This window comes from Onychostoma macrolepis, chromosome 16 (assembly GCF_012432095.1).
Source record: "Onychostoma macrolepis isolate SWU-2019 chromosome 16, ASM1243209v1, whole genome shotgun sequence".
In the NCBI taxonomy this organism is placed as follows: Eukaryota; Metazoa; Chordata; class Actinopteri; order Cypriniformes; family Cyprinidae; genus Onychostoma; species Onychostoma macrolepis.
Window position 1 is genome coordinate 3285233 of NC_081170.1, and position 19640 is coordinate 3304872.

A 19640-nucleotide genomic window follows, 5' to 3' on the forward strand; every position below is an offset into this window, starting at 1 on the left:
CTTCGACCAGCTCCAAAGTTGAGGTCGGGTTCCTCATGCCGACTGCCTGTCGGTGTGAACGAGGAAGGGCCCGGAGGAACCGGTCAATGACGACGCGCTCCATCACCTGCGCCGCTGTGGGGCTTCTTCCAGCAGCCAGTGGCGCGCTAGTCGTGTCAGTTCGGCGACCTGGGCCCGGGCTGGCAGTCGGGCTTTGTATTCCCACTCATGGAAACGTTGCGCTGCACAGACGGCTGAAAGGCCCAACCGCGCTAGGATTTCGCGTCTGACTTCTTCATACTGGTCGGCGGTAGACGCGGGGAGGCTAAAATAGGCTCGTTGAGCTTCTCCGGTTAAAAGAGGTGCCAGCGCCCGGGCCCAGTCCGCGGGCGGCCAACCTTCCAGAGTCGCGGTCGTCTCGAACGTCTGGAGATACGCTTCGACGTCGTCATGCGGAGTCATCTTCGGAAGCAGCCTCACAGCTTGCACACGGGCATCTGGTGGTGGCGCCGGTGGGTAGGCGGCTCGGAGGGTCGCAAGCTCCTGCTCCGTCTGGCCCTGCCGAGTGGCGAGATGTTCGGCGATTTGTTGTTGGCGGATGCTGACCTCAGTGAGGTGTTTTAGGAGTTCATCCATGTCTGGGGTGTGAGTCGGGGAGGGAGCGCGCACCTCTGTGGAGAGAGAAAAAAAAGAAAGGAAATTCGGCGGTGAGCAGTCAGGCAAATGAGTCCGCTTGTCGGTGATCCTTCACTATTCTGCCCGCATTCTCCACCACTTGTCACGGGGTGAAGAATCACACGACAAGGAAGTGCAAAATAAATGCCCCGGAGGGTGGATTTATTTGTGAACAAGCAGGTGGGTGTCAAGTGCGGTGGTGCTTCTGTGCTGTGCGTGCCGACTCTCGTCCTCTTCCTTGCTCGTGGGTTCGTGCTCGGTGCAAAATCCTGTGCTCAAGTGGGTGCCGCTCGGTCACACGCTGCTGTCTGAGGGAACAACCAGAGAAAGGCATTAGCTCTTGGCTCATGGAGAGTGAACTCCCTTGTGGCATGGTTCGGCGTGGCTTTAAGTGGCGGCTGCTGATGAGTCTCAGCTGTGACCGAGCGGCCGGTAATGAGGGAGTGCAGGTGATCCTGATCCGTTTCCAGGACGACGCTGATGGGTAATCGGGACGCTCGTCACAATATATATACACACAGTCATGGCCAAAAATATCGGCACCCTTGCAATTCTGTCAGAAAATGCAACACTTCTCTCAGAAAATTGTTCCAATTGCAAATGTTTTGGTATTCACATGCTTATTGTTTTTGTTTGCACTGCAACAACACAAAAAAACAGAGAAGAAAAGTCAAACAAAATTATTGGCACCTTGTCAAAATTGTAAGAAATAATTGCTTTTCAAGCATGTGATGCTCCTGTAATTTGTATTTAGACACACCTGTGGCAAGTAACAGGTGTGGGCAATATAGTACAGTTTAGTAGTATCACACTTGCAACCGGTTAAAATGGAGAAAAGTTGACTCAACCTTTGTGTTGTGTGTTGAGCATGGAGAAAAGAAAGAAGTGTGAAGAGTTGTCTGTGGATTTGAGAGAAAAAATTGTGGAAAAACATGGACAACCTCAAGGCTACAAGTCCATCTCCAGAGATCTTAATATTCCTGTGTCCACTGTGCACAATACCCAGGAGGACACCACTGCTGACACAAAGACATAAAAAAGCAAGACTGGAGTTTGCTTAATTTATGTGACAAAACCACAATCCTTCTGGGAGAACGTACTGTGGACAGATGAGACAAAAGTTTAGCTTTTTGGTAAAGGACATCATGGCACTGTTTACAGAAAAAGAAATGAGGCCTTCAAAGAAAAGAGCACAGTCCCTGCAGTCAAACATGGTGGAGGTTCAAAGATGTTTTGGGGTTGCTTTGCTGCTACTGGCACTGGATGCCTTGACTGTGTGAACGGTATCATGAAATCTGATGATTACCAACGAATTTTGGGGTGCAATGTAGTGGCCAGTGTCAGAAAGCTGTGTCTCCACCAGAGGTCATGGGTCTTCCAGCAGGATAATGACCCGAAACACACTTCAAAAAGCGCTCAGAAATGGTTACAAAGCAAGCGCTGGAGAGTTCTGAAATGGCCAGCAATGAGTCCAGATCCCAATCCCATAGAACACCTGTGAAGAGATCTCAACACAGCAGTTGGGAGAAGGCAGCCTTCAAATCTGAATGACCTGGAGCAGTTTGCAAAGGAAGAGTTTTCCAAAATTCCAGTAGAGAGGTGTAAGAAACTCATTCATGGTAGCAATTTTCTGAGAGAACGGTTGCATTTTCTGACAGAATTGCAAGGGTGCCGATATTTTTGGCCATGACTATATAATAGTTAGGAATACTCAAAACATTTGAGGAAACTTATTGTCTCAAAACATTTGAGTAAACAAACTCAATTTTTTTAAGTTAGTAGAGCTTCAAATTTTTTTGACAAGTGGGGCGGGGCTGAGAGCAATGGGAGCCAAGCCAAGCCTCGCTTCCATAATCCCACCCCACTTATCAATTATCTTATTATAACAATAATTATACACAACTTGCTTCCATCAAGCACATTCATTCAGATCTTTATAGTTTAGTACTAGTTAGCAACAGCACACTGGCACATGCTAATGTAGTTATCTAAAAGACTCACAACAACACTTGCATGTAAATAGTCAAAAAAACATGCAGTATATATAGTCTTGAAGTTTTGCTGTCCATCCTCAACCTAACCACAGGCTCTACTCTTCACCACAACGGTAACACTACAAAACCAACATAACAGAAACCTATGTAAATCCTAACATAAAACAACATTTAAGTACTTATTTATGTCTCTCTATGTTAATCTTGTGCAAAAACACACAAAATAACACTTAATTTCTACATTTATTTTCCTTGTTGTCTGATGCAAAGCATGCTGGGAACTAGAAAATGCAATAATTTTAAGTTCACCTTACTACAACGACATTTTGAGTGAATTGGTGAATTGGTCGGTTTTTGTTAAATGTGACCCAAAATCATCACAATTAAAAGAACCAAAGACTTAAACTACTTCAGTCCGTGTGCATTGAATTTATTTAAGACACGAGTTTCACAATCTGAGTTGAATTACTGAAATAAATGAACTTTTCCATGACATTCTAATTTATTGAGATGCACCTGTATATATCCCAGTCAACACGTGAGATCACGCGACGATCACAGTGACATCACACCATTCTCATACGGTGATCCTCACAGTGTGAGTAATATATGAGCTCATTGTGAACTCAAAAAGATGAGCGGGGTTCTTATTTCTGTTAGACATCTACAAAAGCGTTATTGAGAATTAACAGATTTAGATGATGATGTTTTATTGTTTTGTTTGACGTTACCATCGTGGTGAGTAGTGTTTGCTTTAGTTGGGCTCTTGACCCTTGACTTTATAACATTATATTTTTTGGGGCTGCTGTAACTGTGCTTGTAAAGCACATTTGTTATGGCAAGGAAAACCAAAAAAGAGACTGCAACCAGGTGATATTGGTTTGTTACTGATGATAACAGCGCAACCATCACCTAGATTCAGCATGCAGTCTCTGTGAATAGTTATTAATCTTAAATTTTTAACAACAGCTCTGTGATTACACAGTATAGGACCTAACAGTGTGATAATAGTTTATGAAGGATTTTAAAAGCATAATAAAACACAAACATTTTGAAACACTATGTGAATTAAATACAAAGAGAGACATCAAGAATCAGTGTATGAATCTCAACAATGGTGACAATCAAAAGCTTCATGCTGCAATGCATGCTGGGTACCTAGTCTCTGTGCAGTGAGTGCACTTTGACCTCACATTAGTATGAACACACAGTGAGGGCGCTGTGAGGTTACACTTTTAGCTCACTGTTACCACACATTGTGACCTCATCACGAGTATCCTGTGAGCTCATGGTGACATCACTGTGAGATCAAATTGTTGACTGGGATATATATATATATCCACAAATGACAGCACAATTACTCGAAATTTGTTAGTCAAATGTGTGGGAAGAAACTGAAACTGAGCCTGAACCTGAAATCTTTTGCAAGAACATCTCGTGGTTTGCAGACTAATAACTGGAATACTATGAAAACAATCTACTTGGCACAAAACCAAAGACACACCGATTACACCAGCCCTACTGTATTGTGAAAGCGTGTTTGTACACTAGTGTCTTCATACAGTCACACCCAGAATAACTCACAGTTCTGACTTAATAGCTTTCATTTTAAAGCAAGTAAGTTACCTCACAGCCATTCATATGTATAACATCAGCCTGACCGATGCTGTGTGATAATGTGCAGAAATGATAACTGTGCATGTCATGGTTTATTTTAATTTTTTTATTAATTCTTTAATAATTTCAGGGACAGTAATACTTCAATTCAAATGGTGCACTCCATTTAAAAATGCTGTCTGACTTGCTCTCCCCTGAGCATGATGGGAAATGACATGACGTCAGTTTAACACTCACTGAATTACAACAATCAAACTCTAAACTTTCATGCTTTTTCAGCTTGATTTTGGTCAGATTTCTCTTCATCAGCTGTGCTTTGAACATGTGTTTTTTTTTAAACGTATAACGTATTTAACGTATTTAATCTGCTACTTCTATTAGCTAAATATATTATATAGGCCATACATGCAAATATGGGGGAAATAAGCATTTGTTTGCTTATTATGAGCATTTGTTTGTTGTTTGAAGTGTGAAAAATCAGAAAGTAGTATACAGAATTTCAGAGTGTTCTCTGACGTTCAAATTGCAAACATTATGTGAATGTTAGGTTTGAATGTTCTCCAAACGTTCAGAAACAATTAGTTGGCTAACATTTAAAAAATGTTACATGAACACCCAACAACAACAACAAAAAAAACGTTCCTTAATGTTTTTATGCTAATGTTTTGAGAACAATATTGAAGACCAGATAACTTTGAACATTCTATTAACGTTCCTCGAAAAACATTTGTTCAATAACTTTGAGAGAACCTTGGCCAAATGTTCTGAGAACATTCTCTATTAGAGAAGGACAGTGAGTGTTTGTCTTTGTTTACGCAGACCACTGATCTGCTGTGAGATGTTGAAACATCCACCCTGACAACACTTTTCCACCCCTCCCCTCGACTACAGCCGCCCACATTCCCCTCCACATTCAGCTCTAACAAACCTTCAGTTTGACAGGAAGGCTGGATTTGGTTTAGAGGCTGGGTTTTGGGGCGAGGCAACATTTATTAGGATCACACTCAGAATAGAATTCATTTATCTACAGCACACGGGAAACCTCTTCACTTCTGCTGAATACTCTAGGTAAAGCTTTTAATTCACTTCTCTGTTTGTTTGAAGTACTTTTATATAGTTTATAATCTAATAGAACTAACAAATTAGGACATTTGATATCTCTATGTGTAAATGGTCCAACTACAGACTACTGAAGTACTGTTCTGATGTTAGAAATCTGATGCCACATGAGACATAAAGCTTCCATATTTCTTTGACAAACATGTGATGTTCACATAGGAAATGAAAGGTTGTGTTTGGAATTATTGTTACTTTATGTGTTATGCTGATTATGCATCTCTATTATTTCTTGCTCAGCTTGTGAAAATGGAGCCTTTGCCTGCAGCAAACACACGATTCTCTCTAAACCTGTTCAAGAAGATCAGTGAAGGAAACAAATCAGGAAATGTGTTCTACTCTCCGATCAGCATCTCCTCGGCTCTGGCCATGGTGTCTCTCGGAGCAAAAGGAAACACAGCGGCGCAGATGTTTAAGGTGATCTCACACAATCTGAATTTCTGCACCTACTTCAACTGAGAGAGAGTGAAGAGAAAGTGAATAGAGACCGAGGGAAAAGACCAGGAAGTGATGCAAGCCTTTTGCACAAAACATTTTTAAAGGAACAGCTCACCTAGAAATGAACAATGGTTATTATTTACTTGTCCTCACCACAGCTTGTGCATTATATTCCAAATATGCACTATATTTCCAAGCTGCAGTTATAGTTTAATGTTCAGTGGGCATTATTTGTTAAACATTGACTTGTAAACAGAGCATACTGTATGAAAAAATGATTTCATAAACAGAAACTTCATTCTGCTTGTTTATCAGTGTTTGAGTTCTAGGCATTGCATAAACAAACAAAAACGTTGCCAGATATTTCCACTTATTTATAAGTAATCAATGGCCTGAGACCACTAATCAACAAAGAATTTTTCTGACATCATTCGTTCCTTGAAATGTCATTATTTGTAGTGCATTTTGATCTTTCTAAAGGGTATTTAAGAAATTGATTCACAATAGATATTGAAGTTATCAAAATAATGAGATTATATTTATTAACCCTCATAGTCATTTTGTCCAAAAGGGGATTTCGTTTTCACAAAAATACTAATGTTATCATATCTGACTAAAACCTACTGGCTTTGCTCTCACAGGGTATTAAAATTGCTTATATATTTCTCATTATGTAATATTATCATGAAATCTTGGATTCAATATTTTGATCAACTTGTTTTCTTTCAGATAGCTCAGGTTTTGCATTTCTTTTTGGAAATGATTGGTCCTCATTGATCTGATGCACCTCAGTTTTTGAGTGAACATGTCAAAAGAAATACAAAACCTGTGCAGTTTTTGACTGGAAATATTAAGAATTTAATTCTACCCTAATAATACTGTCTAGGTCCTGAGTTTTACCAATCCTCCCAAACCCGACGCAGCGACTCCAGCTTGTCATCAACAAGCCCAGAAGCCCCAGATGCCCTGCGGTATCAAGGGTCAACATGGACCATCAATGACGCAACAAACCCAGAAATTTGAGCTACCTCCTGAACTTAAGGTTTAGTATGAGTATTTACATGAAACACTAACCTCATGACTTGCAATAACAGCTGTATTTGCCGTAGTCATGCATGTAGCCTTTGGGTTCGTCTGATTAAATTAGATATTGTTGATGCAAACAGAAGTCTCCTGCTCAGCCGGCACCTGGACAAAAGACTGAGGACCAAATTCATTCCAGCTTCAACAAGCTCATGAGTGAACTGAAGAAACCTGGAGCCCCGTATGTGTTGAGTCTCGCCAACCGGCTCTACGGAGAGCAATCCTACCAGTTTGTTGAGGTAAGACTCAAAGCAATTAATTCAAGGTTTGCTTATGTTATTAAAGAATAAGGTTCTGGAAATGATCACTAATTCAATTGATTTGCTATATTAACAGAAATTCCTTAATGATGCAAAAAGATACTATGAAGCCGGACTGGAGGAGGTGGACTTCAAGATGAAATCAGACCCTGCACGTATCAACATCAACAAATGGGTGGAGAAAAACACTCAAGGTGAAAACCAGTTTGAACTTATTATAATTTAAAGTGACTCTACACTGTTAAAAACTACGATTTTTCATACGTTTATTTGTAGAGCATTAGGTTTTACAATGTTTTTCTACATAGATCTTGAGTTTATCTATGACTTTTTGTAAAATTCAGAAATTCAGAAAGAGATACTATTATAATATTTTCTTTTCAGGAAAGATCAAGGACTTGCTTCCACAGAGATCCATCGATGCGATGACGAGACTGGTTCTGGTGAACGCCATCTACTTCAAGGGGAACTGGGAGAAGAAATTCCCAAAGGAAGCCACCAGAGATGGACAGTTTAAGCTGAACAAGGTGAGATTTCTAGATCTTGTTGAATTAAAATATTTTAAATGAAAATGGGAGGAGTTTTGACATCTTTTCATTGATGCATGGCAGAATCAAACTAAACCAGTGAAGATGATGAATAAAAAGGCAGAGTTTCCTCTGACCTTAATCCCAGAGATGGACAGTCAGGTTCTGGAGCTGCCGTATGTCGGGAAGAATCTCAGTATGTTGATCATCCTTCCTAACGAGATTCAAGATGAAACCACTGGCCTTCAGAAGGTGAGACAGCTGAGATTATACTTCATTCAGCATATACTGACTTTATTAAAAATGAAGGCCCCAAAAGGGGGATTTTGCAGTGAAGCCATAGAAGAACTATTTTTGGTTTCCCAAAGAACCTTTCAGTGAACAGATCTTAAGAGAACCATTTTTTCTTAATGTAAAGAACACCTAAAGAACCATTTTCCGCAGTAAAGAACCTTTTGTAGAATGGAAAGGTTCCATGGATGTTAAAGGTTCTTCATGAAAACATAGATGCCAATAAAGAACCTTTATTGTATATGGATTGTTGTTTCATTATTTATTCATGGCAAATAAATGTGCCAAGTTCTTAGTATACGTTTCATATGTTTAAAAAAAAAAAAACATTAACATGACTTTCTTATCCAGCTTGAGAAGGCACTGACCTACGAGAAGCTCATGGAGTGGACGAGACCTGAAGTCATGCGTCAACAAGAAGTTCAAGTATCTCTGCCCAAATTTAAGATGGAGGAAACCTATGACATGAAGGATCTTCTGATCAGCATGGGAATGGAGGATGTGTTTGATGGGCAGAAGGTGAATCTTTCAGGCATGTCGCCCAACAATGATCTGGTGGTTTCGAAGGTGGTTCATAAAGCCTTTGTTGAAGTAAACGAGGAAGGAACCGAAGCGGCTGCAGCCACCGGCGTTGTCATGATGACAAGGTGTATGAGGATCCCGCAGGTCTTTAACGCAGACCATCCGTTCCTCTTCTTCATCCGACACAATCCAACCAAGAGCGTCCTGTTTTACGGACGCTTCTGTTCTCCGTGAGCGAATCCTGCGCTTTGGGAACCTTGCAGCTAGTTTAGTTGGTGATCTGGTTAGAATGAGTAGGGGAGACTCTGGACAGCTACTTCTAATTGTCATCTTTTGGTATAAGAAACATTTATATGTGCCAACTGTACCAGAATCTATTGACATTTACTTGATAAGACTTACATTAAATTAACAGCAATAAACTGTTTTAAATTTTATGTGGTACTGGAATTGTTTTGCTTCAATCTCAAGTGGGACCTGCATTATAATTATTTGAAATGCATTAAATACTTTGTACTGATTATTTTAGAGCAGGGTTATTATCCTTAACTAAAACTAAAAGAAAACCATTTTAATTATTGGAAATAAAATAAACAATAACTGATATAAAATTGAATATAAAAACTTTTTTTCAGCTACTGCCAAGGCAACATTTCTCCTTTTTGTTTAGTTTAAGCTGAAGTAATAAATTAGACATGAAATGACAAAAACACAAAATTACTAAAGCCTTAAGGTTATATAAAACTAAAATTTAAAAATGAAATTTAAAAATATAAAAAATTATACAAATTATACAAAAATAGCATTCTTTTAGAGTCTTCAACTAGATGCTTTATTGAAATAATGGGCATTATCATTGTAAAGATTTCAACTTTTAATTGAGCATTACAATTTAAATAACTATTGCTATAATCACCCCAAACCTAACATTTAACACAGAAATAATTAAACAAAAGATTTAGATTCAAATAATTGAAGATATTAAATGCATTACAGTTGTCTTGGTCTCACCTACTGATATTAATTCAGATGTGGTTTTGCACGGGTCTCTGCATGTCATATATGTAATCAAATGCATCCGTTTACATTAAGCACTTGTGTTTTTCCAGATTATCTGTATGCCAAAGCTATAAAACAATAAAACCTTGTTCGAATTTTCATTAATTTAACAGCTGTTACAGGCATGGTGTAAGAAACTCAAATAAAATTATGAGAGTTTTGCAGGGACAAAGCAAGAGAGCAAAATAAATTACCACTGTATAGTTACAAAAAAGTATATATATATTTTTAAACTGCCATATACATACATATATACACACACATATATATATATATATATATATATATATATATATATATATTAGTGCTGTCAAATGATTAATCGCATCCAAAATAAAAGTTTGTTTACATAATATATATGTGTGTGTGTGTGTGTGTGTGTGTGTGTGTACCTACTTAACCATATTTTGGGGACAAACTTGTATCCAAAAGTGAGCTAAACCTGACAAAATCTCCAAAAACCTCTCTTTGGGGACATCCTGATTTGTAAAACCAGTTTAAAAATAAAGTAAACAAAGGTTTTTTTGAAATTGTAAAAATGCAGACAGTCTCCTGTAAGGGGTAGGTTTAGGTGTAGGGTTGGTGTAGGGCAATAGCACATACAGTAAGTACAGTATAAAAACCATTACGCCTATGGGATGTCCCCATTTAGATAGCTAAGTAAACGTGTGTGTGTGTGTCTGTGTGTGTGTGTGTGTGTGTTGTGTATATTTATTATGTACATATAAAGACACACACATATAGCATATATTTTGAAAACATTTACATGTATATATTTATATTCATATAATTTACATCATATATAAATATATTTAATATATAAATGTAACATTTTTCTTAAATATATACATGCATGAGTGTGTACTTATATATGCATAATAAATATACACAGTACACACGCATATATTATGTAAACAAATATTTTTATTTTGGATGTGATTAATCAAAGCATATAAATAATCATAAAATGGTCATTAGGAAAACATAGAAAAAATATCTAAACATGCTTTCATTTATTTTCGTTCTCATTCAGCTTGTTTTTGATCAGATTTCTGTTCATCAGCTGTGCTTTGAAAATGTTTTATTGTTTGTTTGTTTGTTTTTTGTTTTTTGTCACCAATGACAACTTTTATCATAAGGATAGTTATTTAATTAATATGCTACTTCTATTAGCTAAAATGTGGTATACATAAATGTAAATATAGAGGAAATAAGACTTTTTTAAAGAAAAGAAACAAGCTCAACAATACCTAAAAACTATTTTAAGTTTGAAAGATAAGAAAATGTTTACTACTTGTAAACATACTTGTATTTTTATCTTCTTTCTTTATTATTATTATTGTTGTTGTTATCCTAATATACCCCATCTGGGGCCTGTACCATGATGGTAGTTGAACAAATTCAGGGTTACAGCTTTAGGTTCGAGAGAGCTTTGTTGGTACCATGATGCTGATCATCAACTTTCTTTATCAACTCAGGCTCTGATCCTGAGTTTGTGGAGCACGTGCTCATGAATGTGTGACATCACTGGCAAACAGCCAATCACAACACAGAGCAAGTGTGATTCACTTCTCACGAGAAAGCCAGTGAGATTCAAAATTCTTTTGCTAAAGGTTAAGAGATTGAAGAATATGAGGAATTTAAATGCATTCATATTGAAGCACTTGCCCATGAAAGACAAATAAAAGAAATTACCTTATATATCAGTGCAGTCACAAGTGAAACTTGTTAAGTTAGTTTATATAGTTGATAATATATAATGATAGAGACTCGAACATGCAAGGTCATTTTTAAAGCGGTATCTATTGATTCTACAGCTTATTCATATTACATATGATCTGTATATATTAATATTCATTAAAAATGGCTTTATAATAATTGTCAAACTGAAATTGCTTGTGTGCAATGGATTGATAATATAAATCATAAAATTATTATATAAATCATATAAAATAACTCAATTATTTTATATGATCAATAAGCAATTATCATTAAAGCCAGAAAATTTTGTTGTTAATTGTTTTGTTTTGTTTTTTGTACCATATAGTGACCTTTAATTTGAAGGAAGAGAAATTGGGCGAGTGACTTTTTTGCATCAAACATGTGTCACTTTGCTCACATCTGATTGGTCCAATGTCGGTTTGAGATCTCTAACCCAGAACATAACCTGCCCTGGAGCAGGTTGGCTGTGGAGTGTAAGTTACTATGGCAATGAACGCAGCTAAAATAAGCCACATTCATGGTACTTAAAACCCAGGATTGGTGCAAACTAAACTGAAAGCTACCCGGCTAGCCAGCTAATCCGCTTCATGGTACAGGGCCCCTGTACTTGTAATTATTTAAAATAAATAAATTTAAAATGTTTTAATTATGCATGAACATTCCTACACTTTCAGAGCTGAATATCTGTACAAAATATTTTTACAGAACTTAAAACGAATGGAACAACCCAACTAACAAATTTACATTCTAAGAATGTTTTGCTAACGTTCCGATTAAGTTATGAAAGCGTTATTTCAGAATGTTCTTTGAACGTCCAAAACTATTTTTCTTTTTTCTTTTCATGCAAACAGTAAGCAAACTTTCCACTTTATCTTCGTAAATTATCTATTTAATTTGCAAACATTTTGGGAATGTTACTTCTGAGTGTTCTCCAAACATTCTGAAACAACTAGTAACATTTAAAAATGTTACACAAACACCCAACTAAAACATTTCAGGAAAAAAAAGTTCCATAAATGACATAAATAATATTTTTGAGAACATTATCAAAGACCAAATAGCTTTGAAAGAACACTATTTATCTGAAAGAACCTTGGCTAAATGTTCTGAGAACGTTCCCTGTTAGCTGAGAAGGAAAGCTAATGTTTGTCTTTGCGCAGATCACTGATCTACAGTGAGATGCTGAATCATCCACCCTGACAGCACTTTACCACCCCTCCCCTCGACTACATTCATCTCTAACAAGCCTTTAGTTTGACAGGATGCTGGATTTGGTTTAGAGGCTGGGCATTTATTAAAAGGACACAGAAGAAAATTCATTGACACAGGGACACTTCTGCTGAATACTCTAGGTAACGCTTTTATTTCACTTCTTTTTCTTTTGTTTGTTTGTTTGTTTGAAGTATTTTTATTTCATTTATAGTCTGATAGAACTAAGAAGTTAGTTCATTTCAGATCTGTACGTGTGAATGACCCCAGTTTCGATTAACTGATGTCATATGAGACATAAAGCATCCATGTTTCTTTGACAAACGCGATGTTGTTTACATTGGAATGACAACTGAACAATGCTGTGATTGGGATTTCTTTGGAATTATTTTCACACTGTTTAGCTGATAATACATGTCTCCTGGTCTTTCTTGCTCACTTCTCTGTTTGTTTGAAGTACTTTTATATAGTTTATAATCTAATAGAACTAACAAATTAGGACATTTGATATCTCTATGTGTAAATGGTCCAACTACAGACTACTGAAGTACTGTTCTGATGTTAGAAATCTGATGCCACATGAGACATAAAGCTTCCATATTTCTTTGACAAACATGTGATGTTGTTCACATAGGAAATGAAAGGTTGTGTTTGGAATTATTGTTACTTTATGTGTTATGCTGATTATGCATCTCTATTATTTCTTGCTCAGCTTGTGAAAATGGAGCCTTTGTCTGCAGCAAACACACAGTTCTCTCTAAACCTGTTCAAGAAGATCAGTGAAGGAAACAAATCAGGAAATGTGTTCTACTCTCCGATCAGCATCTCCTCGGCTCTGGCCATGGTGTCTCTCGGAGCAAAAGAAAACACAGCGGCGCAGATGTTAAAGGTGATGTCACACAATCTGAAGTACTGCATCTACTTTCTGGCCCGTCCCAAATCACACCCTGCCGCACACTTTCATGACATAATGCTATTTTGACTGTCGAGTGACGGGAAAGTGAAGAGGAGAATAAGAGTGGGGTTTTGAAATAATGTACTATTTTTGATTTGGGAATCGGGATCAAAGGAGCTGGATGATATGTTAAAACTGCTAACTCTCTGTGGCATCATCTTCACAAACGTAAAATTACTGATTGTATGCCCAATTTTAGGACTTTTGTATTGATCTGAAACTATTTTATGAATCTCTGCTCATCACTTAATAAGAAAGCTGCTAAAACAACCGTTTTGATGGAAAAATAATGACTTGATGTAAGGGTTACCTCCTGATTATTCTTTGAAGTTGACATTACATCATGTGTAATTATTTCTTTTAGATTAGTTTTTTAGATGTTTATGTTAAGTTTTTATCTACTTGTTTTTATGTTCATATAACTTTTTATTTATTATTCCGGTTTTGTATTATGGCTGTATATGTATTTTATTGCTTTGTATTAACCTGAGTCATATTGTTCTTTTAAACAATATTTCTGTTGTATGTAACCCCTGTGAGTGTTATGTTATGTTCCTCGTTCCTCCCTGCTGTGTGCACCGTGACAGTGTGTATATATGTATGTGTGTAAATTATTATTTTCAAACCTCATTCTGAACCTCTGTCTGTAAATTATCTGTTTTAAGGGGCGAGTACTTTAAGGTTGTTATGATTGGCTAACAGCTCACCATAAAATGAACAATGATTCCTCACCACACATGTGCATTATATTCCAAATGTGCACTATGCTTCTAAGCTGCAGTTATAGATTGATGTTCAGAACATTAATAACTGCAGTATATGTAAGTGGTTTCACAAACAGGAGATTGAAACTGCTTGTAACTAGATCTGTGTAGTTACAGGCATTGCATGATCAGAAAAGATGCCAGATATTTACTTATTTATAGTTAATCAATGGCCTGAGGAATTTATTTGACATCATCCGTTCCTTGAAATGTCATTATTTGAAGTTCATTTCAAATTTGTAAAAATTTAAAATAAAGGGTATTTAACAAATGGATTCACAATAGATGTCGAAGTTATCAGAAAAGCGAGATTATATTTATTAACCCTCACAGTCATTTCCAAAAATACTAATGTTATCACATCAGACTAAAACATACTGACTTTGCTCTCACAGGGTGTAATAACTTATCATAAATGTTCTGATAATTTTTGCACTTTTTTTCCCCTCTTTGTGACACTTCCCAGTCAAAAAATTTTGAAAAATTGGTCAGTCAAAAATTGGTTTTATATTTCTCATTATGCTATATGTGACCCTGGACCACAAAACCAGTCTTAAGTGTCAATTTTTGGAATCTGAGGGTGCAAAAAAATCTAAATATTGAGATAATCGCCTTTAAAGTTGTCCAAATGAAGTTAGTAGCAATGCATATTACTAATCAAAAAGGACATTGTTATACATTTACGGTAAGAAATTTACAAAATATCTTCATGGAACATGATCTTTACCTAATATCCTAATGATTTTTGGCATAATTTTGACCCATACAATGTATTTTTGACTATTGCTACAAATATACCCCAGCGACTTAAGACTGGTTTTGTGGTCCAGGGTCACATATTATTACCGTACGGAGCCCCGCACATGACATGCAGGAAAAAAAATAGTAGGCTAAATCGTGTGCATGATTTACTATTTCGTTCCTTGATTTATAAATTGTGCACAAGATTTATAAGTCGAGGAACGAATTAGTAATCGTGCACACAATTTAAACAATTGTGCATTATAAACAATTAGTTTCAAAAGAAATAAAAACCCTGTTCTAATTGAAAGAAAAAAGCCGATAAAAGATTGAGTCAAAGATTTGGTTATGAGAGATTTACAAGCAATTTTATAAAGCCAGTCATTTCTGCCTGCAAACTCTAAAAGGATTTAATTCTACCATAATAATGCTGTTTAGGTCCTGGGTTTTAACAATCCTGCTCAGCCGGAATCTGGACAAAAAACTGAGGAGCAAATTCATTCCAGCTTCAACGAGCTCATGAGTGAACTGAACAAACCAGGAGCCCCGTATGTGTTGAGTCTCGCCAACCGTCTCTACGGTGAGCAATCCTACCAGTTTGTGGAGGTAAGACTCAAAGCAATTAATTAAAGGTTTGTTCATGGTATTAAAGAATAAGGTTCTGGAAATGTTCTCTAATAAAATCAATTTGCTAGAAATTCCTTAATGATGCAAAAAGATACTATGAAGCCGGACTGGAGGAGGTGGACTTCAAGATGAAATCAGACGCTGCATGTGTCGACATCAACAAATGGGTGGAGAAAAACACTCAAGGTGAAAACCAGCATGAATTTAATCAGAAAAAGTTTTAAAAGTTACTCTACACTATTAAAAACAAATATTAAAAAAAAAAAAAAATGTATTTGTAAAGGTTAAGATTTAGCTGCTTTAGCTTGGCTCTTTAGGGAATAAAAATCTAGAAATGTGAAGTCCTTCTGGGTTGTTTGGAACTGTTTTTTTTTTTATTTATTTATTTTATAGCTCTTATAAATATTTTAAATGACCTTTTATTTTTATATTTTTTTTATTTAAATTTTTAACTTTTAGTTTTGTTGTGATTTTGGCAACTAGCTGAAACAAAAATATGTTTAAGGGTGTTTTATATTTTATTTTATTTCAGTTAATTTCATTTTATGTAATGTCTTTTTTAATGGTTTTGCTTTTAGTTTAAGTTAATGATAATAATCCTGCTCTACACTCTTAAATGAATGGTTAGAGCTTTAGGTTTTTTTTATTATATGTAGATCTTGAGTTGTTCTATGGCTCCTTTTGAGGATAAAAATTCTTGATGTCTTGTTCCTATACTTGTAGCGCTTTATTTATTTATTTATACTCTATTTTATTATTATTATTATTATTTTAAATAATAAGTGTCTTGAGTTGCTCTATAGCTCTTTGGAGAATAAAAAATTATTGATGTCACACACACATACACACATATATACAGTATATATATATCTTTAGTTTGAGTTTTAGTTCTGCAGTGAATTTAATGTGAATTTGTCTTGCAGGAAAGATCAAGGACTTGCTTCCACAGGGATCCATCGATGAAATGACGAGACTGGTTTTGGTGAACGCCATCTACTTCAAGGGGAACTGGGAGGAGAAATTCCTAATGGAAGACACCAGAGATGGACAGTTTGAGCTGAACAAGGTGAGATTTCATGCTCTCGTTGATTTAACGTAATGAAATGAAATCTGAGGAGTTTTGATGTGTTTGCATGCTTGGCAGACTCAAACTAAACCAGTGAAGATGATGCATCAAACAGAAGAGTTTCCTCTGGCCTTAATCCCAGAGATGGACAGTCAGGTTCTGGAGCTGCCGTATGTTGGGAGGAATCTCAGTATGTTGATCATCCTTCCTAACGAGATTCAAGATGAAACCACTGGCCTTCAGAAGGTGAGACAGCACAGGTTCTGCTCCCAAAAGTGGTATTTTGCAGAAAAGTCAAAGAAGAGTCATCTTTCAGTGGACAGTTCTTAAAAGAACTGTGTGAAGAATGTTTTAATAATCTAAAGAACCTTTTGTGGAATGAAAAGGTTCCATGGATGTTAAAGGTCCTTCACTGAACCATCAATGCAAATATCCAGAGTGTATATGGTTTGTTGTTTCATTATATGTTAACAGCAAATACATGTGCAGAGTTCTTAGTATTCATGTTGGTTTCTTATGGTTTTAAAAAATTATTCAAACCTTTTTTTAACTTATCCAGCTTGAAAAGGCACTGACCCACGAGAAGCTCATGGAGTGGACGAGACCCGAAATCATGTGTAAAAGAGAAGTTGAAGTATCTCTGCCCAGATTTAAGATGGAGGAAACCTATGACATGAAGGATCTTCTGATCAGCATGGGAATGGAGGATGTGTTTGATGGGCAGAAGGTGAATCTTTCAGGCATGTCGCCCAACAATGATCTGGTGCTGACGAAGGTGATTCATAAAGCCTTTGTTGAAGTAAACGAGGAAGGAACCGAAGCGGCTGCAGCCACCTACTTCAGAATGAGGGTAATGTGTAGGAGGATCCTGCCAGTCTTTAACGCAGACCATCCGTTCCTCTTCTTCATCCGACACAATCCAACCAAGAGCATTCTGTTTTACGGACGCTTCTGTTCTCCGTGAGCGAATCCTGCGCTTTGAGACCCTTACAGCTAGTTTAGTTGGTGATCTGGTTAGGTTGGTGTTTGGTAAAGGGTTTTTGGCTCAAGATCTGCAAATTTGTCACATTAGTGCATGTTGTGATGTTTCAAATGTTGTTATATATTAAACTAAAGTTAATGTTAACTTCTACATTTACCGTTTCAAGAATTGTTTGTTTTTCGTAACATTACTAAATAAATGTTGCTGAAAACCCTAATAGGCAGTTTAATTTAGGAATTTTAGGGGGGAAAAAAGGTTGGGGCAAGTTGTCACATTCACAATCAAACTTAATACAATCAATTAATTACTGTAATTTATGTGTTGTGTTGTGTTGTTCTGATTTTAATTGTTGTCATGTTTTGCTGAAAAGCCATAAAGAAAGGCAACTACACAATAGATACACATCAGAGACGTATGTGATTTAAGACGTTTGTCTCTCGATCTGACAACCTTATAACAAAATCCTACTTAGTTCATATAGTGTGACAACATGGGGAATACAATGTCGCAGGGGCATGTTGTCACAGAAGGTCAGTGTGTATTTATTGTTTTTAATAGGCAATATAATGGTAGCAATAATTATAGTATATTATAATTTTTGAATTAGCTTTAGTAATTAAATGGCATGTGCGTTTGTCATGTAAAGGGCCTATATATATATATATATATATATGTGTGTGTGTGTGTATTAATTTTTTTACTACACTTTTTGTTTGAGTAATTTTATTACTTCAGCTGATTTTCATATTTCTTTCAGTGAGTTGCATAGGCAACATTTCTAATTTTAGTTTATGTTTTTCATCTAATATTTATATTTTATTTCAGCTTAATTTATTTACCATACGTATTTAATTTTTAGATTTAGTTAACAATAACAACACCTGCAGATCTTTAAAGTAAAACACGGGACAACTAGCCCCCATATTCTATAAACGGAAATTATTTGGACACCTAAGTTACTGTAAAAGTCTAAAAGTCTTTGCATTAGATAACAAAATACTAATGACCACAAAATGGTCAAATATTTTGCCTTTATTTTGAACATTTAAATTAAACATTGCATTAAAATTAATTAATTCACGTTAATTGTTTGACGTTTTATCATGGCATTTAGACATAAAATTTTTAGAATGCAGATGTTTGGGACGCTCGTGTGGTGTCGCGTTCAATGACGCGTCTTCACCGCCAGATGGCGTCAGAGCGCTTCGTGAACGCGCACGTCCGCCGCTGTCCGCGCTTCTCGCTACGTGACATGTAGAACAAAATGTACAGAACACAGTGTTCTTGTGAGGGACCCACGTGCCACATAATGAGCCTTTGTCTGCATGTATGTGCGTTTTAGTATTTCTGTTGAGAAAGTGCAATTCTAATTCTACTGGGCTTTAATATCAAGCAGTGATGGTTGACAGACAGTAGGTCAAGAGATCATTGATGAAGGGTTATTAATTATTAAAGCACGGCTGATGCACTCGTGTTAATGTATGGGCTACACACCCTATATGCTGTGTACAACAAGAACTCCTGTCTTGTGTAATGTGTAAACACTACAGAGCCAGAGACGCATATAGATAGATAATATTTCATTACTATTTCCCATGCATTTTGCACTTGACTATAGATTTTTAGTACTTAGCCTCATTAAAAATGAGAAATTATGCTTTCATAACTAGCCGAGCTAAAAAAAAAAATATTATTTTAATATTATATTATATAATATAAGTAACAAAAATGTTTTAAAATAGTGTTATTTTAGTATTATTGAAAAGCTATTATGGCATTTATTAATATTTTCTTGTAATCCCCCTTAGAATATGTTGTTTATTGTCTTTATGCTGGTAAATGTTGTGTTCTTTGTGGCAATAAAAGACACAAACAGGGGCATGCATACCAACAATAAGGTAACCTGCAGAAATATCAAACAATTATTCTGTCTAACAGAAATTGTAATTAGAGAAATAAATTGCATTTCAATATCATGTCTTCATCTTAAAAAGATCAGCATTAAAAGGATCT

The 19640-nt window shown here is 36.3% G+C and overlaps 2 protein-coding genes across 2 annotated transcripts; both read left to right on the forward strand.

The window, feature by feature from the left end:
* The first annotated feature begins 5174 nt into the window (after positions 1-5174).
* LOC131522426 (leukocyte elastase inhibitor-like) lies at positions 5175-8939 on the forward strand. Its single transcript, XM_058747907.1, has 8 exons — positions 5175-5333; positions 5622-5798; positions 6706-6861; positions 6986-7141; positions 7239-7356; positions 7547-7689; positions 7774-7941; positions 8332-8939. Exons 2-8 carry the CDS (start codon positions 5631-5633, stop codon positions 8734-8736), a joined length of 1314 nt encoding a protein of 437 aa, XP_058603890.1. The 5' UTR covers positions 5175-5333; positions 5622-5630; the 3' UTR covers positions 8737-8939.
* Positions 8940-11628: 2689 nt separating this feature from the next.
* On the forward strand, positions 11629-17876 carry LOC131522427 (leukocyte elastase inhibitor-like). Its single transcript, XM_058747908.1, has 8 exons — positions 11629-11756; positions 12444-12635; positions 13205-13381; positions 15391-15558; positions 15648-15765; positions 16503-16645; positions 16724-16891; positions 17205-17876. The coding sequence occupies exons 3-8, from the start codon at positions 13214-13216 to the stop codon at positions 17607-17609; spliced, it is 1170 nt and encodes a 389-aa protein (XP_058603891.1). The 5' UTR covers positions 11629-11756; positions 12444-12635; positions 13205-13213; the 3' UTR covers positions 17610-17876.
* The last annotated feature ends 1764 nt before the right edge of the window (positions 17877-19640 follow it).

What these genes read in the sequence shown, in the direction of transcription:
- LOC131522426 (XM_058747907.1), top strand. Translation starts at nt 5,631, where the DNA reads ATGGAGCCTTTGCCTGCAGCAAACACACGATTCTCTCTAAACCTGTTC. An exon ending in AATCCTACCAGTTTGTTGAG is followed by an intron (nt 7,142 to 7,238) that starts GTAAGACTCAAA and finishes CTATATTAACAG; the next exon opens with AAATTCCTTAATGATGCAAA. An exon ending in GGTGGAGAAAAACACTCAAG is followed by an intron (nt 7,357 to 7,546) that starts GTGAAAACCAGT and finishes TTTTCTTTTCAG; the next exon opens with GAAAGATCAAGGACTTGCTT.
- LOC131522427 (XM_058747908.1), top strand. Translation starts at nt 13,214, where the DNA reads ATGGAGCCTTTGTCTGCAGCAAACACACAGTTCTCTCTAAACCTGTTC. An exon ending in GGTGGAGAAAAACACTCAAG is followed by an intron (nt 15,766 to 16,502) that starts GTGAAAACCAGC and finishes TTTGTCTTGCAG; the next exon opens with GAAAGATCAAGGACTTGCTT. An exon ending in AAACCACTGGCCTTCAGAAG is followed by an intron (nt 16,892 to 17,204) that starts GTGAGACAGCAC and finishes TAACTTATCCAG; the next exon opens with CTTGAAAAGGCACTGACCCA.